We start from the raw sequence: 24008 nt of genomic DNA on the forward strand, positions 1-24008 counted from the left end.
ACACAGAGGAACATGGTCAAATGCCTTCTCCAAGTTTACAAAACACATATGGACTGTTTGGGCAAACTCTCATGCCCCCTCGATTATCCTCGAGAGGGCAAAGAGCTCGTCCAGTGTTCCACGCCCGTGGCAAAACCTGGATTGTTCCTCCTGTATCCGAGTTTCGACTAACGGACGGACTCTCCTTTCCAGCACCCTGGCATAGACTTTACGGGGGAGGTTGAGGAGTGTGATCCCCCTATAGTGGAGCACACCATCCGGTCCCCTTTCTTGAAGATGGGAACCATCAGACTGCCAATCCAGAGGTACCGACCCTAATCTCCACGCAACATTGTAGAGGCGTGCCAACCAAGACAGCCCTACAACATCCACAGCCTTCAGAAACTCAGGACAAACCTTGTCCACTCTTGGGGCCCTGCCACCAAGGAGTTGTTTAACTGCCTCATTGACCTCATCCCCAGAGATAGGCAAGTCGTCGTCCCTCTTCCCCAGATTCTGCTTCCTCTAGGGAAGACATGTCAGAGGGATTAAGGAGGTCCTTGAAGTATTCCTTCCACCACCTAACAATGTCCTCAGTCAAAGTCAGCAGCATTCCACCCGCAATATATACAGTGCAGGTACATCACCGCTTTCCTCTTCTGAGTCGCCTGATGGTTTGCCAGAATCACTTCAAGGCAGTGCAAAGGTGTTTTTCCATGGTCTCTCCATACTTCCCCCACACTCAAGTTTTGCTTCAGCCACTGTCCAAGCCGCGTCCCGCTTAGCCTGTTGGTACGTATCGGCTGCCTCCCAAGTCCCACAGGCTAACCAAGCCTGATAGGACTCCTTCTACGGTTCCCTTCACCTGTGGTTCCCACTATCTGGTTGGGAGTTACCACCATGCCAGGCCCCAATCACCTTGCGACCGCAACTCAGTGCAGTTGAGATTGGCCGGACATGGTAAATGGTAAATGGACTGATTCTTACATACAACATGCCACAGTCACACCCACACACTTTCTCTAAACTTAGTGCTGTCTAACCACATTCACACTCCGATGGATGCATCGTAGAGCAACTTGGGGTTAGTATGTTGCCCAAGGATACTTGACATGCAGACTGGAGGAGCCAGGAATTGAACCACCAACCTTCCAATCAGTAGGTGACCTGCTCTACCTCCTGAGCTCCAGCCACCCAAAAAACATGGGAGGCATTCCCAGCACACCCTCACTATATTTTTAGGCGCACCAGGTCTACCCAGTATCTTCCACCGCCACCTTATCCACTTAAATGGTGATCAGTTGACAGCTCAGCAACTCTCTTCACCCAACTGTCCAGAACATATGGCTGCAGATCTGATGATACGATTACAAAATTGATCATTGACCTGTGGCCTAAAGTGTCCTGGTGCCATGTGCACTTATGGACACCCTTATGTTCTAACATGGTGTTCATTATGGACAAACACAGAAGCACAGAAATCCAATAACAGAACACGACTTGGGTTCAGATCTGGTTGGCCGTTCATGCCCCTCCAGGTCTTACTGTCGTTGCCCACATGAGTGTTGAAGTCTCCCAGTAGGACAACAGAGTCCCCAGGTGGAGCACCCTTAAGCACAGGCCGGGTACTCTTAACCATCTTTCAGCACATAAATGCAGACAACAGTCAGGACCCATTCCTCAACCAACCCGACAACAAACCCTCTCATCCACTGGGAAAAAACCCCAACATACAGGCAGCAAGCCTGTATGTTGGGTGTAGGATACCCACCCCAGCCCGCTGCCTCTCACCAAGGGTAACTCCAGATTGAGACAGTCAAGCCCCTCTCCAGGAGTTTGGTTCCAGAGAGGTGATATGCCATGTCCCAGTTGCTAATTTCAATAGCTGGGGGATCAGTCAGCCAGGGTCTCTTCCCCTGGCCAGTGCCCAGCACACATTGCACCCAAATCCTATGGCTCCTCCTGTGGGTGGTGGGCCTATAGGAGGGTGGTCCCATGTCCCCTTTTCAGACTGCCGAGCCAGGCCCCATGGACTAAGGCCCACTTGCCCTTGCCACCCTCCCTGGGCCTGGCTCCTGGGACACACAAACCCGTTGACCATGATATGGTAGCGATTCACAAAGTGGCTTTTAAATAGTCCCAGTTGCATCATATAATGGCATGGTAAAACACTTCATGCACTTCATTACCACAAACAGGAAATCCAAATTGGAGCTGGACATAAAGTCATTTAGAATGAAAGTTTTATTAGATATGGATCTTGGGCTGATTAGCACCAGCTTGACTGGAAGGGCCATGTGATGTGATAAGGGTTTTTACAACAGAGGGCTAAGGGGTCGGGCCACTGTGCCACATGCCACCGTGTTTCACTGTTTGCCTGGCAGGGGCACCGCCGGGAGGAATTTCAAAGTCAGCAGCTGAGCCCATAGGGCAATGTTCCCTCTAATTTTTCATGTGTCTGAGCGAACACACAAATTCCCGGAGCGGTCCCTTGGACCACTGTGGTCACGCCAGCATCGAATCCATCCAAGTTACATGGTTTATTAAAATAATCAAATTACAGCATTTACATTTATGTTAGACTACTTTTAATTAACTGCTTTAGCCCACTTATAATGAAAATATAAATATATATATGCATTTTTATTTTATTTTTTTAAAGCTCTGACTTGTATTATGAGTATGAGCCTGTGGTCTGGGAGAGAGTTCTGTAACTCTCTGTCTGCAAAATACAGTATATAATGACCAATGTTGGGCAATTTAATTATATAGTTTTTTCTTCAAAAAAGTAACTGAGTTTTGCAAACAACAAAGTTTTTTGCAGCTGTTTACCTAAAAATGCAGCCAAGGTGTTTTTTTAATTAAACATTTCAAACTGTTTACAGAACAATCAGGTGTTTTGCATCAAATTTGATGCCATACAAATTATTTGTGCCACTCCAAAAAATAATTTCTGTCCACTATGAGATAAAGGAGAACAACAGCCTGATACCTGCAGGCCTGACAACAGGAGATGTATCACTCCTGTAACACCTGTTACAGGAGTAACAGGTGTTACTCAGAATCAACTCAGTAGTTGCCTCATCGTTCTGACACACACAACAAAACTATTGACTACACTACACACTACAGGGAGTGCAGAATTATTAGACAAGTTGTATTTTTGAGGAATAATTTTATTATTGAACAACAACCATGTTCTCAATGAACCCAAAAAACTCATTAATATCAAAGCTGAATGTTTTTGGAAGTAGTTTTTAGTTTGTTTTTAGTTTTAGCTATTTTAGGGGGATATCTGTGTGTGCAGGTGACTATTACTGTGCATAATTATTAGGCAACTTAACAAAAAACAAATATATACCCATTTCAATTATTTATTTTTACCAGTGAAACCAATATAACATCTCCACATTCACAAATATACATTTCTGACATTCAAAAACAAAACAAAAACAAATCAGCGACCAATATAGCCACCTTTCTTTGCAAGGACACTCAAAAGCCTGCCATCCATGGATTCTGTCAGTGTTTTGATCTGTTCACCATCAACATTGCGTGCAGCAGCAACCACAGCCTCCCAGACACTGTTCAGAGAGGTGTACTGTTTTCCCTCCTTGTAAATCTCACATTTGATGATGGACCACAGGTTCTCAATGGGGTTCAGATCAGGTGAACAAGGTGGCCATGTCATTAGTTTTTCTTCTTTCATACCCTTTCTTGCCAGCCACGCTGTGGAGTACTTGGACGCGTGTGATGGAGCATTGTCCTGCATGAAAATCATGTTTTTCTTGAAGGATGCAGACTTCTTCCTGTACCACTGCTTGAAGAAGGTGTCTTCCAGAAACTGGCAGTAGGACTGGGAGTTGAGCTTGACTCCATCCTCAACCCGAAAAGGCCTCACAAGCTCATCTTTGATGATACCAGCCCAAACCAGTACTCCACCTCCACCTTGCTGGCGTCTGAGTCGGACTGGAGCTCTCTGCCCTTTACCAATCCAGCCACGGGCCCATCCATCTGGCCCATCAAGACTCACTCTCATTTCATCAGTCCATAAAACCTTAGAAAAATCTGTCTTGAGATATTTCTTGGCCCAGTCTTGACGTTTCAGCTTGTGTGTCTTGTTCAGTGGTGGTCGTCTTTCAGCCTTTCTTACCTTGGCCATGTCTCTGAGTATTGCACACCTTGTGCTTTTGGGCACTCCAGTGATGTTGCAGCTCTGAAATATGGCCAAACTGGTGGCAAGTGGCATCTTGGCAGCTGCACGCTTGACTTTTCTCAGTTCATGGGCAGTTATTTTGCGCCTTGGTTTTTCCACACGCTTCTTGCGACCCTGTTGACTGTTTTGAATGAAACGCTTGATTGTTCGATGATCACGCTTCAGAAGCTTTGCAATTTTGAGACTGCTGCATCCCTCTGCAAGATATCTCACTATTTTTGACTTTTCTGAGCCTGTCAAGTCCTTCTTTTGACCCATTTTGCCAAAGAAAAGGACGTTGCCTAATAATTATGCACACCTGATATAGGGTGTTGATGTCATTAGACCACACCCCTTCTCATTACAGAGATGCACATCACCTAATATGCTTAATTGGTAGTAGGCTTTCGAGCCTATACAGCTTGGAGTAAGACAACATGCATGAAGAGGATGATGTGGACAAAATACTCATTTGCCTAATAATTCTGCACTCCCTGTAACTACACAAGATTTGTGCTAAACGTCGCAAATCTCTCACATCTCAAAACACCGCCATCATTCCTAAAACTTCCCCCCTTCCTAAACAACTAAATGCCATGTTGCCATTAGGGCTGCCACAAACGATTATTTTGATAGTCGACTAGTCACCGATTAATTTTGCGATTAGTCGACTAATCAGATCATGCATCCTTTGGACGTAAAACTTACAACTTATTGCACCAGCATGCATCTGCTCTTATATAACTATCATTAGCTTACAGCTTTAAGTATTTAAGGTACAGTATGTGCTAACTAAAAATAAAGACAAGATGGTAGTTTATTAAATTTTAATGAAATTTGCAGATTGTTTTGGTGAAGTTTAATAAACTCCTTGCTATCTAAAATATAACGGGACACCGGAGTATATTCTCGAGCATCTCACACTTCTGATAATCAGTTGTCTGCTTGACATTTATTCAGCTGTGTAAAAACTATAACTTTAATCTCAGCCAAACCGATTTACTCAGGAACAAATAAAATACTAAAAAAAAGCCAAACAATAACATTTTGAAGTTATCTAAGTGACTTATATATCATGTCTAACCTGAGGCGGTGGGTTTGAAAACGATTTGCTGGGAGTCCAGTGTTCTCACGGGCTCTAGTGAGCCTTGCCCCCGGCTAGCTATCGAGCTAGTGGGTAACAGACGTCTCCGAAAACGTCGGAGCGCTTTTAAAAATATGTGGTGTCTTGGTGAACTGAGCAGATATTTGAGGTTTACACAGCTACATTCTTGCCTGAACATATGTTAAATGTTTATTTTGTGACCCAGAAAGAATAATAAGAGTAATATTATAACTAACTAGCTTCCGCCATTGTTGGAAACTGAGCAGGGCCGCGCTATGAATTCTGGGACACAGCTACTTCTTCTTTTTCGGGGTTTAACGGAAGCTGGCATCCCTGTACATGCAGTGCTGCCATCTTCTGTTTCAGTCCGTTATTACACTCTTAAATCCTACTACTTATTCCTGCGTCTTTTGGGATCTTACAAAGCTTCAAACGACGCGTCGACTATTAAATCAGTCATTGACGATTTTGATAGTCGACGTAATCGTGACTAGTCGACTAATCGTGGCAGCCTTAGTTGCCATATCATTTTTTGATTGGTCGACATGGTACATTTTTTGACCAATAGGAAAGGGTGGGGGTTTTTTGGTTTTGATTTTGCTCACAGGCGGAGAGTGCTTTCGAGCGTTTTCCTTATAAAACGCCGTTTCTTCCCGCAGTAAATATAAACAACGATAGTACTCAGGAAGAAAACCAAACATTGCATATATTTTTATCATAACTCTGGTTTTACGTGGCAAACGCACAGCTTAGAGGGAACAATGCCATTGGGATAGGTTGGAGGAAAGTGTATCTGGGCACAAGGGAGTGGCAGTGGATTAGTTGGATTAGCTGACAAGGCCAATCAGATCCATCTTCCTCAAGGTGAAACAGGCCTGAAGAGTAGTGAGCAGAGGGGGGCTCATGTTAATCCACCCTGCTTTCAACAATCGAAAGGGATATTTGCTTTACAAGTAAATATATTTCCTTATATTACCGATTCATATTATATACTAAAACAAGTCACAGTGCAACTAATAAAGTCTGCTGTAATTGTATCACAAAGTCTCTTGATGCATGCTCAATCATCCAGGTAAATGAATCCCCAAAAGTTGATTCTGTTCAACTGGGTGTAGCGTTTTCAGAGGGAGAAACGTTTCGTCACTCATCCAAGTGACTTCTTCAGCCTCTGGAGTTGTTTGTCATCAGCATCACATGATTATTGGTCCACATGCAGTAGACTTTTTGGGTGCAAAAGAAAGAAAAAAATCTAGTAATCGCAGGAAAAATTCAACAGAATGCACTACAACAACAACAAAAAAACTTAGTGGAGAAACATGAAAAAGCAAACTTCAAATAAAGCAAACTGAGGTTGGCAAACAACCTCCCCAAAGGAGACAATATAAAACAATATATACACTCAGAGAGATTAAAAACAAGATTGAAAATGAGAAACAATTGGCAGTTGTTTTATAATCATAGTAACAAATCATATTCTATGTGTTCTATACTCTGTCATTAAAAGATACACCCTGTGTTAACTGAGATGTACCATAGCACTGTGACTTGTGATTCCTAAATTTTAAATTTCCTGCTGGTCTGTAACATCAATTGTAACTGAATAATACACATACATTGACTGGCCAATTCGTTTGGCAAATCATTAATGCAAATATCATTCAGTCACATGGTCCAACACGATGCATTTACTAATATTCTAATATATGTTCATGACACAGTGAAGTTTCCCACGTGGTGTGGGAGTTGGTGACTTATGGCTGGCTTATTGATGCCAGAGATCAGAAAAGAATGGCTAAACTGCTTTAAGAAGATAAGATAAGATAACATAACATAACATAACATAACATAACATAACATAAGATACGATAAGAAGAACTTTATTGTCATTGTAGTTATACAACAAAATTTGTTTGGTAGCTCACAGAGGCCAGCAGCAATAAAACAAAAAGCAGCATAGTAATAAATAACCATAGTAAAAGTATAAGATATAAAGTAAAAGGAAGGCACTTAGCACAGTAAATAACAAAGAAAATATAAAAGTATTTACAATATAACAAACAGTATAAGATAATATAACAGTATTTACAATGTGGTAGTTGAGTGCAAACATGAATGTCCCATAAAGTGTCTAAAATAATATGTATAACAGTATTTACAGTGTGGTAATTTAGTGCAAACATTAAACATTAACGCCCAGTAAATGACTTTGTACATTAGCAGCAGACATGATATGGGGTAAAGGAGAGAGCGAGAGTTAGCTATTGTGTGTTGGGGGAGGGGTGACACAGGCTCCAGCTCTGGGGAAAAAGCTGTTCTTTAGTCTGTTTGTGTGGGTTCTGATAGCCCTATATCTCTTCCCCGATGGGAGGGGTACAAAAAGTCTGTGACCTGGATGGGTTGGGTCCTTGATGATGCAGCTAGCTCGCTTCTGTAAACGGCTAGCATACACGGTGTCAAAATTCGGGAGTTTGGTTCCAGTGATCCCCTTGACAGTTTTAAACTAATAGGAAGGCAACAGTAACTCTTGTTGCCACTTTTTAAAACCAAGGTATGCAGCAGAGCATCTCTGAACACTCCGCATTGTACCTTAAAGCAGATTAGCTATATCGGCAGAATATCGCACTGGTGTCTTCAAGTGCCGGACTTGTAAACTAAGAACAGGAAACAGAGGCTACAATTCTCACTGGCTCACTAAAATAAAAAAAACAGAAGATTGCAAAAACATTTCTCGGTCTGATGAGTCTTGATTTCTCTTGTTACATTTGCATTGTAGAATTTGGCATAAACAACATGAATCTACCCAGCATTATATCAGCAATAGAAGCTGCCAGCAGCGGTGTAATGTGTGGGGGATATTTTCATGATGCTCTCTGGGGCACTTAGTATCAATTGAGCAGCATTTAAATTTCACAGCCTGCCTGAGTATTGCTGCTGATCATATTCATCCCATTACAATTGTACTATGCCCATCTTCTAATGGCTGCTTCCAGCAGGTAACACATCATGTCACAAAGCCCAGATAATCTCAAACTGGTTTCTTGAACATGACGATGAGTTCACTGTACTAAAATGGCCTCCATAGTCACCTCATCTCAATTCAATAGAGCATGTGATGGAATGGATATCATGGATATATAGCTGACAAATGTAATCATGTCAATATGTGGACCAAAAGTCTGCAATGTTTCCAGCACCTTGTAGAATTTATGCAACATAGAATTAAGATATTTCTGAAGAGGTCCAACCCAGCTAATGATGTGGTACATGAAGGGGCACAAATTATATCTGTATTATAATTCATTCCACAGAAATATGAAATATGCTGTGATGACAACCAAACTCTAATCCTGGTTCTGACCGTGTCACTGTGAGGGTCTTTTCCACTTGTCTTCTGATAAATTGACATTCTTCATTTTGTCACATGTGAATTTACAGTGTGCACTACTCTCACTGTGTCCCTCTATTGGTGCATTGTTTGCTCACAGAGTAACAGTAACAGCAGCCTGTAACATGGACTTCAGTCGCTTTCCTCTGGATTCTCAAACCTGTTCACTGGAGCTGGAGAGTTGTAAGTAAATGTTTCATCTGATGATAAAATGGTGCACATATCAAGTATTTCATTATTATTAGTAAATATCAATATATTATCTTCTTTTTAAATTGTATTGTCTACCATGTACTCTGCTATTTCTTTGTTTTGTTTTTTGTAACAGTTCCTCTATATTTGAACTTTTCTCCATACATTTTAGGAGAATTGCAGTTAAACCAGTATAAAACTGACAGACCATCATCTTGATGCATCAGCAAAGGTGGCAAAAGTGCAGACAGGGTTACAAAGTACTCCAGTAAAAGTTGAAGTACTGATTCAAATTCTTTACTCAAGTAAAAGTCAAAAGTAAAAAGCAAAGAAACAGACTCTGAAATGTGCTCAGAGTAAGAAAGTAAAAGTAGATCTTTTTGAAAACATTTGCCCCAGCTGTTTTTTATGTAAAGCCAACTGAACCTCGTGCTATATTAATGTAATGTAATATACTCAGCAAGCAAGCAGAGTAAAAAAAAAGGGTGAATTTTTAAAAGTAGCTCTATTTTCTGTTGCCTCAGTCTGAGGAAAAGAATCAAAACTTTTCTTGGTGTACAGGCTGTGATCAGCTGCCATGCTAATACCAACTTTATGTAGCAAAACTACATAAAGTTGGTGAACCACATTCACTGAATTCATCTAAGCATCATATACTTAAATTCAAATTAATGTCTGCTACCCATTATGCAACCCATAGCCACTGTTCACCAGTCTAACACAATGTTCTTCACTTTAAATCCATTCCAATATGGCAAATTAAACTTCAGAGTGTTTTTGCAACCTTTTAAATAACACAAAATCGTTAAACACCTCAATTTGTTTAGCAAGACTTTTCAGTATATCAAAAAAAATAACTTCACATCATGTGCAGATCCAATATCTGATTTATAAATGATAACTTCCTTTATTTTTTCAGCTTATCAAATTCCTACTGTGCAGTTCTTACCTTTAAATATCACCTCTCTTCTTCCTCTCCTGTCGCTACGTCCAGATGAACAGAATCAACTTTTTGGGATTTACTTACTTGGATGATTGAGCATGCATCAAGACATCCTATACACCTGCACACAACCACAAGTGGATAAACAGCTGATTCAGTGCTCCACAACCAGGATGTGGAACATTGCTTCTCCTGGATATAAAGTTAGACTAATGGAAAGATTCTCCATAACGACCTATGCCAGTGGTTCTCAAACTTTTCACAATGAGTACCACCTCATAAAATATATGGCTCTTGAAGTACCACCCTTATGACCGACATTAAAGTACAGTAGTATAGGCCTATTTAACACCACATACTGTTTACCCAAGGCAATTTTATTTCTTATATGAATGTTATTCATTTTAACTGTCACAAACAGGATGTGAAAAGTGATAATAATAACAACTGTACTGCATTATAACATTCACAGCAGGTGGGATATGCAATCTTTAAGTGATGACATATGAACCCTGCTTCCATGTCCAAACTATTCTACATTTATTAAGGCTGTTGTGTGTTTAACATGTTTTAATGTTTTGAATTTTGTTCTAATTATTTAGAACAAGCCCCTAAAAAAAGTTGGTGATCACTGTCATCCTCTCTTGGTTTTAATCATCACTATTCATTTTAAAGCTCTATTCATTGTAAAACCTTACAATGTAACTACAGCCCAGCCCATGCAGCAGTATATTAATGACTAACCTTGTATTGTGGATGGATTAGCTCAGTTGTTCTCCTGACTGAAGTTTGGTCCATTTAAATCATCCCGACATGCGATTGCATTTGTCCCCAACCACCAGAAACCTTCACGTTAACTTTTATCGAGTGGAAAAAAGTTAGCGTTCATCCTCCAGCTTCACTGTGTTTATGTTATGCTAACTATAGCTGTGTAGCTAGCCACCACGCACATCATTATATACCAGCTAGCCCAACTTCAGTAACCCTGCAAACGCTACCGCTGTTTAGTTTTCTGTCTTCATTTATGTTGGAAGTGATAGCAGAGCTGTACATTTAAATTTTTGCTGTGGTGGTTAAGCTGCCGGATTTTTGGCTTCACGACCCTCCTTTATAGTTTGTGTACGTCGAAACTCAGTTTGCTCAGTTTGCTCGTCGTGGTGTTTCAGCCAATGACACAAAATGTGGTGGCCTTGCTGGATCCGCTGTCCACCCGCCATGTGATGACCCTCCTCTGGGATCACTCCAGCCAAGGGAAATATACCGCTCTCAGTACACCGCTCTCAGTACACCGCTCTCAGTACATCGCTACTGCAGTGCTACTCCCTTTTTCCACATAGAGCAGGCCGTGAAACTCTTCTCTCTCTCGGGCCTGGGTGATGGTGCCGCTCTCGAGCTCATGGAGAGCACGTTGTCCTTGCTAGGAGCAGATGACGGCGGATTCCTCTTCACTCACGTCTTTCTCCAATAGTTGCTGGTCCGAGGTGGCCTCGCCAGCTCCCCGCTGCTGGGTGCGAAGGATTAACGCCCTCTCGCAGAAGAAGTGGATCGCATCCTGACTCACTGACGGTATCTCCCGCACCCCCACCGATTCTCCCGGGAGCCTCCGACTCATTGATGGTGGCTGGGAACGCGGCACCGCGAAAAAGGGCAGTGTTTCTACCGTCAGCGTGACAGCACCGTGGCACCTTTGCAGTTTTAAGGCCCAGGGAAACGAGCCTACCAGCACTCTGTAGTGTGGCCGCAACCTTTTCTTTTTACTATTTAATCGTAAAAAAAATGGAGATTTCCCACGTACCACCAGAGAGAGCCCAAGTACCACTAGTGGTACGCATACCACCATTTGAGAAAGACTGACCTATGCCATTATGGTGCCGAGTGCACTTACAGACACTCTTATGCTTGAATGTGGACAAACTGTGGCTGTCAAAGAATTCCAACAACAACACACCGCTCTGGTTCAGATTGGACCAGAACAGTGCCAATCACACCCCCCAAGGTTGCACTGTCATTGCTGACGTGAGCACTGACATCTCTCAGTAGAACAATGGAGCACCACACCCTGAAATTACAAGAAGGCTTGGTACACTGAACTGTCATTTGGCAGATAATTACAGAGAACAGTCATTCCTAGGTTACCAGAACTGAGGCCATAGGGAAGGAAAGTAGGATTTGGTGTAAGATCAGTTGCAGTGGTGCCGTGTGGGGAAAATAATCACTTAAAAATAAGTCAATAATTTGTATTATGAGTTCTAATAGAATTTGATTTATGAACAGACTGTGATTAGCTGACCTGTGTTGCTTTGAGATTCTGTGCTCGGTGGGACAAAAATGCAACTAGAACATGCTGGAGGTATTAAAGGTATTGCGCTACAGTAGTTTGAATGATATTATTCCAGTATGCTCCAATTTGTTCAGCTAAATGGAGAAATCTTCCTCATACAGAAAGGTTAATTTTGGAGTTCCACACGGTATTGTGTTGGTAATTTAATTTGTTTCAATTTATATTATTCACACCTCCCTCAGGCAATATTCTTAAAAGTCATAGCCAGTGTTGGTCAAGTTACTTGAAAAAAGTAATCAGTAACTAATTACTGATTACTTCCCCAAAAAAGTAATCCCGTTACTTTACTGATTACTTATTTTCAAAAGTAATTAATTACTTAGTTACTTAGTTACTTTTTAAAAACACGATTTACAACCTGAAGAGGTGATAAAGTGATAGATCTTTCAGCCCAATTCTACTTTTTCTACATAATCCATCATACAAAATGTAATCAAATGGAAAAGTCTCTTTTTTTTAACTTTTTTTATCAGTTTTAATCTTTTAACTTTATGCATCAAGCAAAAATGTAATTATATGCACCATTCTCTGACTTGAATAAATTAGTTTAACATTGAAACCTATTTTCTGCACATTCCAGCACATAAAATAAAATATTTTTTGTGTTTACACTCAATCTTTCAAATAGATGCAAGTAAAACACAGCAGAAAATAAATAAAGTCAAAGACTCAGCGGTCCTGTTGCTCTATTTTCACCTGTAAAGCAGGACTGCGGTAGGCGGAGGTTTACCCTGGTGCAGGTGTGCCGCAGCGGTCAGTTGAAGAATCCGCGAGTTTCTCTGTGAGTTTCCCACTACGTCGTAGCGCACTCGGTGCTTGCTTGGAAGTTTAGGGGTTTTTTTCGCTGTAAAAAGAAGTTTTCTTCCCACGCACGATGGACACTAATGTTTTTGTCACTTTTTATGGAATCAAACTCAAAGTAAGGTCAGTACTTCCACGCTTTAAACGCTGCACGCTCATACTCTCTCCCGCACTCGATATGTAACCCATTGTTGATCTGCACACAGCTGTTGTCACTAACGGCGCACTCGCTTACGTCACTGTCGTGAGACATTCTCGCAAAAAATCACGGTTTTAGTAACGCAGTAACGCAGCGTTACTACGGGAAAGTAACGGTAATCTAATTACCGTTTTTGCAATAGTAATCCCTTACTTTACTCGTTACTTGAAAAAAGTAATCAGATTACAGTAACGCGTTACTGCCCATCTCTGGTCATAGCATACATTTTTCTCAGAAGAGAATTAAAGGGTGAGCTGTGCTACTAGGCACACATGTCATATTTACCATCAACTACAGGTTGAGGCATCTGACAGTCTGTATTATTTTGAAACACCATTACTCCTGCATCATTTTTTTTCCTCTAACCTCTTTGTGTGTGTGTGTGTGTGTGTGTGTGTGTGTGTGTGTGTGTGTGTGTGTGTGTGTGTGTGTGTGCACGCATGCGTCATGTAAGGTTTGTGAGGTTATACCCGTAATCTACATAAGATAAGCACACCCCTAAAAACGTTGTGTACGCTAGCTTAGATAAACACCAGGTAGTGTGGTAACTTGCGCTGTACAAACAACTCAACAACATGCTGTATGACAAACATGCATGAAAGTCTGCACCAGTTTCCAGAGCTACCATGGAGATCTAGTGTAAGTCATCCAGCATATCCCAGTCCCTGGACATAGTAATGGCACCCAGAGAGAAAGTCCCAGAACACCACAGAAGCCGGGGGACTACGAACAAACCCGAAGACCAAGTGGGGCACTGGACAACACAACCCAGGCACCACAGCCCACTCCAAGAGGTGCAAAACAACCAGCCTGAAAAGGGCTGAACCCCAAACTCCCAGACGCCTACCAATCCCAGGAGCAAGAGGCACCCACCCAAACCCAGAGAGCCAGGTGAAGGGAGAGGACAGTGGGCCTGCAGGGAGGGCACCAGAACCGCACCACCATATGAATAGATCCTGCTCTGACATATGGCATAGAAACATTTAACAGGATTCCTGGAAAACCCTCTTTTATCTGATCATGTCCTAATCAGAGGTGGTAAAAGTAAAGACAAAAAGTAAACCACAGATTGTATAAAACTGACAGACCATCCATTCACGATCCATCAGCAGAGGTGGCAAAAGTAAAGACATTGTGTACTTAAGTAGAAGTACAGATGCTAGTTTTTACAAATACTCCAGTAAAAGTTGAAGTACTGATTCGACTTCTTTGTCATTCTTGATAGAATGATAGCTGCGCAGTGAAATTTAAAGTAAGTGACATGAATGCTAAGTGGCCTGGAGAAAATGATTTGACTAGACCAGTGATCACACAAACAGCTTAAAAGTATGGAAAAGGGGGAGTGATAAAGCTTGGATTTGGCCGGCAACACCTGGGAGCAGACAGATGTGAGACCATAGATTTTCCTTATTGAACTTACTGGAGACTAAGTTTCATTAGTCTCCAGCCTCCTTCCTTCCATTTAGCGTACAGTCTCAGGGTGCTGGATTTGGGGTTAAACCTTCCATACATGGTCAAGAGCTTCCTTGTCTTCCTTGTTCTTGATTTCTATCTCCTGTCAACACCTACAAGGTGTTGACACCCCGAATCTTGATCCTACCATTCCGCTGACTCTTCAGGACTTGCCTGACCTTTTGTACTGCAGGTACTTGGTGGTTGCAGCTTTCCAAGTGGCCTCTTCCTGATTCCATTTGCTTGTGGGATTTCCAAATACTTGTAGCTGTCCTCAATGTCTGCAATGTTGTGTTCCGGTAGCGCGATCCCTTCAGTTCTGACTACCGTCCAACTGACATTCTGATATCGTTGCTGTATATCTTCGTGGTGTGGATCAGTGAATCGATGTCTCGTTCACTCCTGGCATACAGCTTGATTTCATCGATGTAGAGGAGGTGGCTGACAACTGCTCTGTTTTGTAGTCGGGTTCAGACCTGTGAAGAACAGCAGTGGGGAATGGGCAACTCCTTGGTAGATCCCGCACTTGATGGTGACTTCGGCTATTGGTTTGAAGTTGGCTTCTAATGCTGTTCACCACATCCCCACTGAGTTCCTGATGAAGACTCTTAGGGTCCTGTTAATCTTGTATAGTTCTAGGCATTCCAGGATCCATGTGTGGGGCATCAAGTCATAGGCCTTGTAGTCAATCCAGGCAGTGCACAGGTTGGCCAGCCTAGTCTTGCAGTCTCAGGTGACTGCTCCATCTACCAGGAGCTGGTGTTTTACGCCTCTGGTATTGGGGATCAGGACTGTCGGGCCATTCTCTGTGTTTCATCCCTTAGGAGCCTGTTCATTTTTGCTGCCAGATGCTCATGGAGTGCAATCAGCTTCTTCAGCCAGTAGGCATGAATCATGTCATGGCCTGTTGCTGTCCAGCTCTTCATACTGGAGATCCTTTCTTAGATGTTTGCCACTGTAATGCTTACTGGACCCTGTTCAGGGAGTTTGCGGTGGTCTGCTCTTAGATCCGCTAGCCACTGAGCATTGCCATTGTAGGTTGCATCCCTCTGACTTATGCTGTTCCAGTATTACTCTGTCTCCAGCCTTGGTGGTGCTGTTCTCATATTCTTCCCCTGCCATTGAGAGTACACCTTGGATGGTTTGGTGGAGTACAGCTGGTTTGTTCTCCTGCCCTCTATTTCTCTGGTATACCTCTAGTAGTAGTTGGCCAAGGCTGTGAGTCTTTGCTTGGCAGTTTCCAAGGCCTCAGGTATGGACTGCTTGCTGTACTTCTTCGGCACCTTCTTCATCACACCTTTCTGTAACGCCGATAGTTGGCCAACTTCCCTCTGTGCTAACTTGATCTTGGCTTCTAATCTCCTTCTCAATGTAGGGTACTGTTCCTTCTGGCTTTTCAGCTTATAGCCAAGCATCTCACTGATTAATGCTGCTGTTGTGTAGATCAGCTGATTAGTCTCGATGATGGTTGCAGTAGGGATTGTACATAGTGCTGCATTCACATCTTCTAGTAGATCTTCAGAGGGTACTTCATGCAATCTTGGTAACCGGCTTCGGACGGTCCAGCTTTGCAGCTTTGCCATGATCCTATCTTTCAGGTCACTACTTCATACTTGGTGCCCAATCTTGGGTGGGGGTGATGATATCTCCCACCTGGCTCCCCCTTGCCATATCATTTGTGATGCACCTCATCGATCTGTATCTGTGAAACCAGTTCCTTCTTCTGAAAGTTGGAACACTAAGTTACTAGTTGTTTCACCATCAGTCTGGATGCTGGTTAGGGTTAGGGACCTCTGTGGCCAACAATAAACACCCCTCTAGCTCCACTGCCAGTCGGTGTTGTTTTCCGCCAATCACCACACAGCTGTCAATCCTGCATCCTCGACCGAAGCTTTTGGCTGAGTCTGTTTGAGTCTTTCGTTGGCGAGTGAATGGGCATTAATGAAGAAGAGACTGGGAAGTGCTGCTCTGTGCAGGTTAGCATGTAGCCGAAAGCGCAGGCCACTCCTCTTACCCTGCTTTTTTTTCTAGATGTCTCCTCCGTCTACTAGGCCCCAGATTGAGGATGGTGACAGGACCAGTAGTCCGCTGTATCACTGGTGGAATAAAAAACAGCTTTGGGGATGTAAAAAGGTAGTACCACAATTCGGCCCTTTCATACTTTATTAAGCCTCAGAGTGGCTTAGCAGACAGTAAAAATATAAATAAGAATGTACGCGCTCAATCTAAGATATAACATGCCACCAAATAAGATATAATAAGTTAAGACCCTTACACGTTAATCCACTTCGTAATACAAATCCAAATAGTGGGAGGTTTTCCCACAAGCAGAGTGAAAACATGCTTTCATATTGAGAGCTCTTAAATAATGGCCAATCATTTTTTAAAATGTATTTATACATGTTTTAGGCAGTGTCAGCATTTGAAGAATGGATTACATGTGTCAGTGTAGATTTGCATTACCACAAACAGGACAATGAAAACAGGAAAAATCCCACAAACTGCCATTTCTCATTATATAACTTCAGCAACAGCAAATTAATTATATTTAATACAAAAAAAAGTTGTCAGAAATCCCTGAAAGTGCAATCAAACTAGGCCAAGTAAATGCCATCCAGAGCAACAAAGCCAGTGGATGTCTTGATTGTAGGATCCATGGGTTCAAGTAACTGTGGCTCTGTGCAAAAAAAACACAATTTTCCCTGTTATTTCTGCAATACTCTTCTTACTATCCAGAGATAGAGCTACCTGTGTACCTGGGCACCTTAGTACCCAGGTACACTGCACCTTCAGCCTGTTGATTCCTTTAATTTTAAAGGCATCAAAAAGGCTGCCAGGAAAGCCAGCACACACTAGTGTCTCTATACATTACATCCTCTCATGTTTTAAATTTATCTGTGAACTATGCGAAGCTTCAAAATCTCAACAAAAGACAGTTAAGTTATTTTAACTGTTATTTATTTATTTTTATTTATTTATTTTTTGTTTGTTTCAAGATGGCGCCGAGTATGGCAGCCTTGTCGCGAGCTCCCCCAAGCAACAGCTTTTTTCTGTGTTTAATTTTACTTTTCCTTCATTTTTTCGCAAGTAGCACTTGTCTCCTTGTGTACGACCGACAAACCTTACTGGACATAAAAGACGGTCTTTCTTATAACTTTCCGGAGTTCAAGTTTTGCAACACGGACGCTCCGTTTGCAGACCCCCCATTCATCTCACCTGAGACGCCTTTGTTCTCTGGCCCTGGAGGCCGCAAACGCCGACACAGAGGGAGAAGATCTGGCGTTCTGGTTCGACTGAGACGGCGCACTAACAGACCACCGTTACCCAGTTTATTACTGGCTAATCTGCAGTCTCTGGAGAACAAGCTGTGCGAGCTTCGGGCACGGATCTCATTCCAGCGAGAGATGCGGAACTGCTGCGTGATCTGCCTCACAGAAACCTGGCTATCGGACAAGGTACCGGACTCCGCAATACAACTACCGGGGTTCTCCGTGCATCGCGCGGACAGGTCACAGGATCTTACTGGGAAAAGCAGAGGCGGTGGTGTGTGTTTCATGATCAACAACAGCTGGTGTGATTATGCGAACATGCACCCGGTCAAATCCTTCTGCTCACCGGACCTGGAGTACCTGATGATTAAGTGCCGGCCATTCTGGCTACCGAGGGAATTTACAGCAGTGATTATTACGGCTGTTTATATTCCCCCACAAGCCGACACTGACCGAGCACTCAGGGAACTGTACAGCGCGATCAGCAGCGAGGAAACCGCACACCCAGAGGCGGCGTTTATCACGACCGGGGACTTTAATAAGGGAAACCTGAAGAAAGTCTCACCCAAACTCCACCAACACATCCACTTTAACACTCGTGGAAATCGGCTACTCGACCACTGCTACACCTCTTTCCGGGATGCGTACAAAGCCCTCCCCCGCACCCCATTCGGCCAATCAGATCACCGCTCCATCCTGCTCCTGCCCGCCTACAGGCAGAAGCTGAAACAGGAAGCTCCAACCCGGAGGGCGGTGCACTGTTGGACGGACCAATCGGAGTCTGCGCTGCGGGACTGTTTTGATCACGCAGACTGGGAAATGTTTCACGTGGCTGCTAGGGACATTGATGAATACACAGACTCAGTCTGCGGATTTATCAGGAAATGCGTGGAAGATGTCGTCCCATCCAGAACAGTTAAATCCTTCCCAAATCAAAAACCCTGGATTAACGGAGATGTTCGCGCGGCACGGAGCACCGCCTTTGCCTCCGCGAACACATCGGACTACAAACACGCACATTACCAACTCCGGAAGACGATCAAAGCAGCCAAACGTGAGTACAGGGACAGGGTGGAGCAACAGTTTGACAACCCTCGGAGTATGTGGCAGGGACTAAACACGATCACAGACTTTAGAGGGAAAACCAGCACACCGCAGACCACGGCCTCTCTGTGTGAGGATCTAAACGTATCTACGCTAGATTCGACACAGCGAACACCATGAGACCGGACAGTGTGCGCACCGCGGATGACGTCAGTGCGCACACTGTGTCTGAGGAGGATGTGCGAAGGTGCTTCAGGAAGGTGAACGCACGCAAAGCTACTGGTCCGGACGGGATTCCCGGCCGCGTCCTCAAGTCATGCGCGGCTCAGCTGGCTGGAGTGTTCACGCACATCTTCAACCTTTCCCTCTCTCTGTCTGTAGTCCCAGCCTGCTTCAAAATGGCCACCATCGTCCCTGTACCCAAATCCTCCACCATCTCCTCATTGAACGACTGGCGACCTGTAGCCCTGACCCCCATCGTAAGCAAATGCTTCGAGAAGCTGGTCAGGGACTTCATCTGCTCTGCACTACCCGACTCACTGGACCCTCTACAGTTCGCATACCGCCACAACAGGTCCACTGATGATGCCATAGCCCTGACACTACACACTGCCCTGTCACACCTGGAGAAGAGAGACACGTATGTGAGAATGCTGTTTGTAGATTACAGCTCAGCATTCAATACCATCGTTCCCTCGAAGCTGGACAGGAAACTGCAGGATCTAGGACTGAGCAGCTCCCTCTGCAGCTGGATCCTTAGCTTCCTGTCTGACAGACGCCAAGTGGTCAGACTGGGCAGCATCACCTCATCCCCCATCACACTGAACACTGGTGCTCCACAGGGGTGTGTACTGAGCCCTCTCCTGTACTCACTCTACACCTTCGACTGCACAGCCACTAACAACTCCAACATCATTGTGAAGTTTGCAGACGACACTACAGTGGTGAGTCTTATCACCAATGGTGATGAGACGGCTTACAGGGAGGAGGTCAGCGCCCTGACCCACTGGTGTCAAGACAACCATCTCACCCTCAACGTCGCAAAGACAAAGGAGTTGATAGTGGACTTCCGGAGGTGCAGAGAAGTACACACCCCCATCACCATCAACGGCGCTGCTGTGGAGAGAGTGAGCAGCTTCCGCTTCCTTGGCGTACATCTGGCTGAGGATCTTACGTGGTCAGTACACACAAACAAAACAGTGAAGAAGGCGCAGCAGTGCCTCTTCTTTCTCAGGAGACTGAAAAGATTCGGCATGAGCCCCCGCATCCTCAGGACCTTCTATCACTGTGCCATTGAGAGCATCCTCACTGGATGCATCACCACCTGGTATGGCAACAGCACCGCCTACAACTGCAAAGCTCTCCAGCGAGTAGTGCGGTGCTCTGAACGGATAATTGGAGGTGAGCTTCCCTCCCTCCAAGACATCTACAGGAAGCGGTGCCTGAGGAAAGCGGGGAGGATCATCAAGGACTCCAGTCACCCCAGCCATAAACTGTTCAGACTACTTCCATCAGGAAGGAGGTTCTGCAGCATCCGGTCCCGTACCAGCAGACTGAGAGACAGCTTTTTCCATCAGGCCATCAGACTGCTGAACACGTCATAGATACCTCAGCTTCACTACTGGAACTTTAACATTATGCACTCCATACTGTACAGTAACGCCACTGTTTTGCACATGTCTCACTCTGTATATTTTATTTTATTTTATTTATTTTATATATTCTATTCATTACTCTATTTAATTTGTAAAATATGTGTACACACACACACACACACACACACGTAGAAAAATATTTAGTATACACATCCAGAAATGCATATACTATTATATATTGTACATATATTTATTAGTTTCAGATGTAGCCATTCTTGTATTTTGCTTGTTTACATTATTGTATTTTGCACAACTCTGTTGCTTGTGAAGCTCGCACACAAGAATTTCACTCACATGTGCTGTACCAATGTACCTGCACATGTGATGTGACAATAAAAGTGATTTGATTTGATTTGATTTGATTTAAGGAATTGCAACAGAAGACAGTTGCATTGTGTAGTAAATTTCTTGAGTACCACTTCAAATTGGCTCGTTTTTCAGTGGTACATTTTACATTTGCTGAAGAGACAGTGCTTGGCATAATATTTATAAATCCTGTCCAGCACTGCCTTAATAATACAATAAATACAATCCCTTACTAAGGTTGCTATAGCTCAGGCTATAGAGCAGATCATCTACTAATCAAATGGTTGGTACTACTCATATTTGGTATGAGTAGTTTTTTCATGTTATGTACATACTAATATATATTCTTCTGACAGTTTTAAGTTGCAGTTTCTTTACTTTTGATTTAGGTTGCTCCTCTGTTTTGTTTTGTTTTTCTTTTTTTTCTTAATGCAAAGAAATGGTTAAAAGTTCTACTGGCCAAGTCTAAGCTTATTACTGCATGGTGTTTTACAGATGCTTACACAGATGAAGACTTGATGCTGTACTGGAAGAGCGGAGATGAGTCCCTCAGCATTGATGATCGTATCTCCTTATCACAGTTTCTTATTCAGAAGTTTCATACCACATCTCGCTTGGCCTTCTATAGCAGCACAGGTATAAACACTTAACAAAAAATCATAAGTTCTTGATGCTTTTTAAATTATGTTTTTGTGTATCTATACAGGCTTGCACTTACTTACTGAGTACAGTCAACATATAACCTTTCCTTTAATTCCACCCTTAGGATAAATTTGGACCTTTTATATTGGCTGCTATGCTAGCATGGTTTTAAGGGGGAGGTTTTCAAAGAATCTGAAATCCTCAAATAGTCAAACTGAGCCTAAGTTAAACTCATTGAAAATGAAATAATTTATAACAGTAAATAATGAAAAGTAGAAACAACAACTTTAAGTTTACAGAGGTAGAAAGACATCATTGAATTAGCCGGTAATAACAAGTCAAATACAACTGTGAGTCTGGTGGGACCAATACCAAGTCTGGACCACTACATGGAGTACAAATTATTATCATATCTTCATGTTTTTATGTTTCTTTATTTCATGCTTATCTAAATAAGCATATGGTTAGCCCTGCTAAGCCAGGTCTCAGTAAGCACGAGTAAACAACTGTCTTTCACCTCTCATGTTGATGTTACATCCTGTCTGAGATGGTTCAGTTTATTTTCCAGTGAGTGGACGTTTGCTTTGTTTAGTATTGCAATTCTTCTTGATACTTCGGAAATTAATGAGATGATGAAAAGCATAAATGAGTGTCTGAATAGCCTTGCAGGCCCGGTATCTTACCAGTGATACCTGTTATGGCAGATACCCTCTAAATTGGTGCACTGGGTTAAATTTTGGGGCCTGGACAGTAGACCTCAAAGTTCTGTTACTTTCAAAGGGCTGGAGTAACCTGTAAGACCTATTTATACTAGAGATGGCACGATACCACTTTTTTATGTCCGATACCGATACCGATATCATAAATTTGGATATCTGCCGATACCGATATGAATCCGATATAGTGTTTTTTAATCAACAAAACTGTTTTTTAAATATCTTGCTGCATTTTGTATAAGTTCATACTCAAGTTTAAAACAACAACTACACTAAAGCTATTCTGTTATACCTGTATGCAAAAAAAAATATTTCATAGTTCAGCAATACTGATCAATCTGATAAACTTAAACCTACACCATCCTCCCTATTCTGGTATTTTAAAGAGTACTTAGCATAAATATTAAGCAACCTAACTAATAGGGTTCCAACTCCCAGCAACAACAAAAATAAATAAATAAAAAATAGGGAACCACCCCTCACGCTCCACCTCATGATGCTTAATCGACGTAATCAACCTTAATTTGATGCAGTGTGAAAAAAAATGCACAGAAATCAATTCTTTTTCAAGAAATATTAAATAGATTCAACATCTTTCTTCAACAAAATTGCAGACTTCACAGATGGTACCTTCCCAAAGGAAAAAGTACTATAGCTTACTAGGGTATATTAGACTTAACAGTTACTATATGCAGTAATGGACTTCTATACATTTTACATCAGATTAAAACTTTGGGTGTAAGATTCAGATAAATATTAAATAATTAAAAGCGAGACATTTTAAATGAGAATAAGAAAGAAAAGTATGTCTTTGTGCCCCCCTTTTCCCTGTTCATGCCCTATCGGCCCCCCTGGCTAAACTTTGCTAGATCCGCCCCTGCACAGTTACAGCCGTCAGCTACATAGAAAAAGATCCTCGAGTAGAAAGTAATATTAAATAAATTCTAACAACAGCTGATCAAGCTTAAACGTGCTGCTGTTGTTTAGCCGCTGGTTTCCTCTTTCTGGTGCAAAGTGGGCCAAAAGCAAACAAGAGAGACGGAGTCGCCACAGAAAAGCCGATCAGCTGATCGTTAAGCAGTTTCATGATTGAAGTAGCAGCCGGAGAGCGAGAGGCAGTCGCTCGTTAAGCTTAAGCAGGAATGCTTTACAAACATTCAGAGATGGACTTACACACTTGCTTTACTTCTCTCGGGATAACTTTGTCGGAGATGAAATGCCGGGTTGCTAGTGAAGCTCCAAATGCTATCCAGACCACCGACAGGTCCCGCATGCCACAGCCGCTCTATCACGTGATGCATACTGCTCCGACCTGCTAACGTTCTGAGGTGAGTTACGGCGTGTTGCAAGTTTTGTGAGGTGCTTTCGTGATATTTAATGGATCGGATTACATTTTTTATTTTTCTCCGATATCCGATCCAGTAATTTAGGTCAGTATCGGACCGATACCGATACGTAATATCGGATTGGTCCATCTCTAATTTATACCAAAAGGATTAATACTCAGATTTATACCTTTACTGTTTCACAAACAATTAAAAATGACGTTAATTACAGGATATCAAATTGAAACAATTTAGCAGGAGCAAAGCAAAAGCAGAATCAAATAATAATAGCAATCACAAGTCATTGAAATCACTCCATTGCATTTTTTCTTTTCCATGTAATACTTAATATACTTTTAATAATTACACAGCATGTGAACCTTCAGTCAGCTATGAATACAATATCTTAATGTTTCATTTGTTTCAGGTAATTCTACTTCAGGTAGATTTGTCATTAAT

General features: G+C 42.6%; 1 protein-coding gene across 1 annotated transcript in view; it reads left to right on the forward strand.

The window, feature by feature from the left end:
- The window catches only part of gabrr2a (gamma-aminobutyric acid type A receptor subunit rho2a), a 73958-nt gene that overhangs the window by 36566 nt on the left and 13384 nt on the right, over positions 1–24008 (forward strand). Inside the window, exons 5-6 of the mRNA XM_040049148.1 lie at positions 8765–8847; positions 21362–21502. Coding sequence (XP_039905082.1) covers positions 8765–8847; positions 21362–21502 — 224 coding nt within the window. The remainder of the gene's footprint in view (positions 1–8764; positions 8848–21361; positions 21503–24008) is intronic.

Source organism: Simochromis diagramma, unplaced genomic scaffold, assembly GCF_900408965.1.
Source record: "Simochromis diagramma unplaced genomic scaffold, fSimDia1.1 OVJJ01000426.1, whole genome shotgun sequence".
Lineage (NCBI taxonomy): Eukaryota > Metazoa > Chordata > Actinopteri > Cichliformes > Cichlidae > Simochromis > Simochromis diagramma.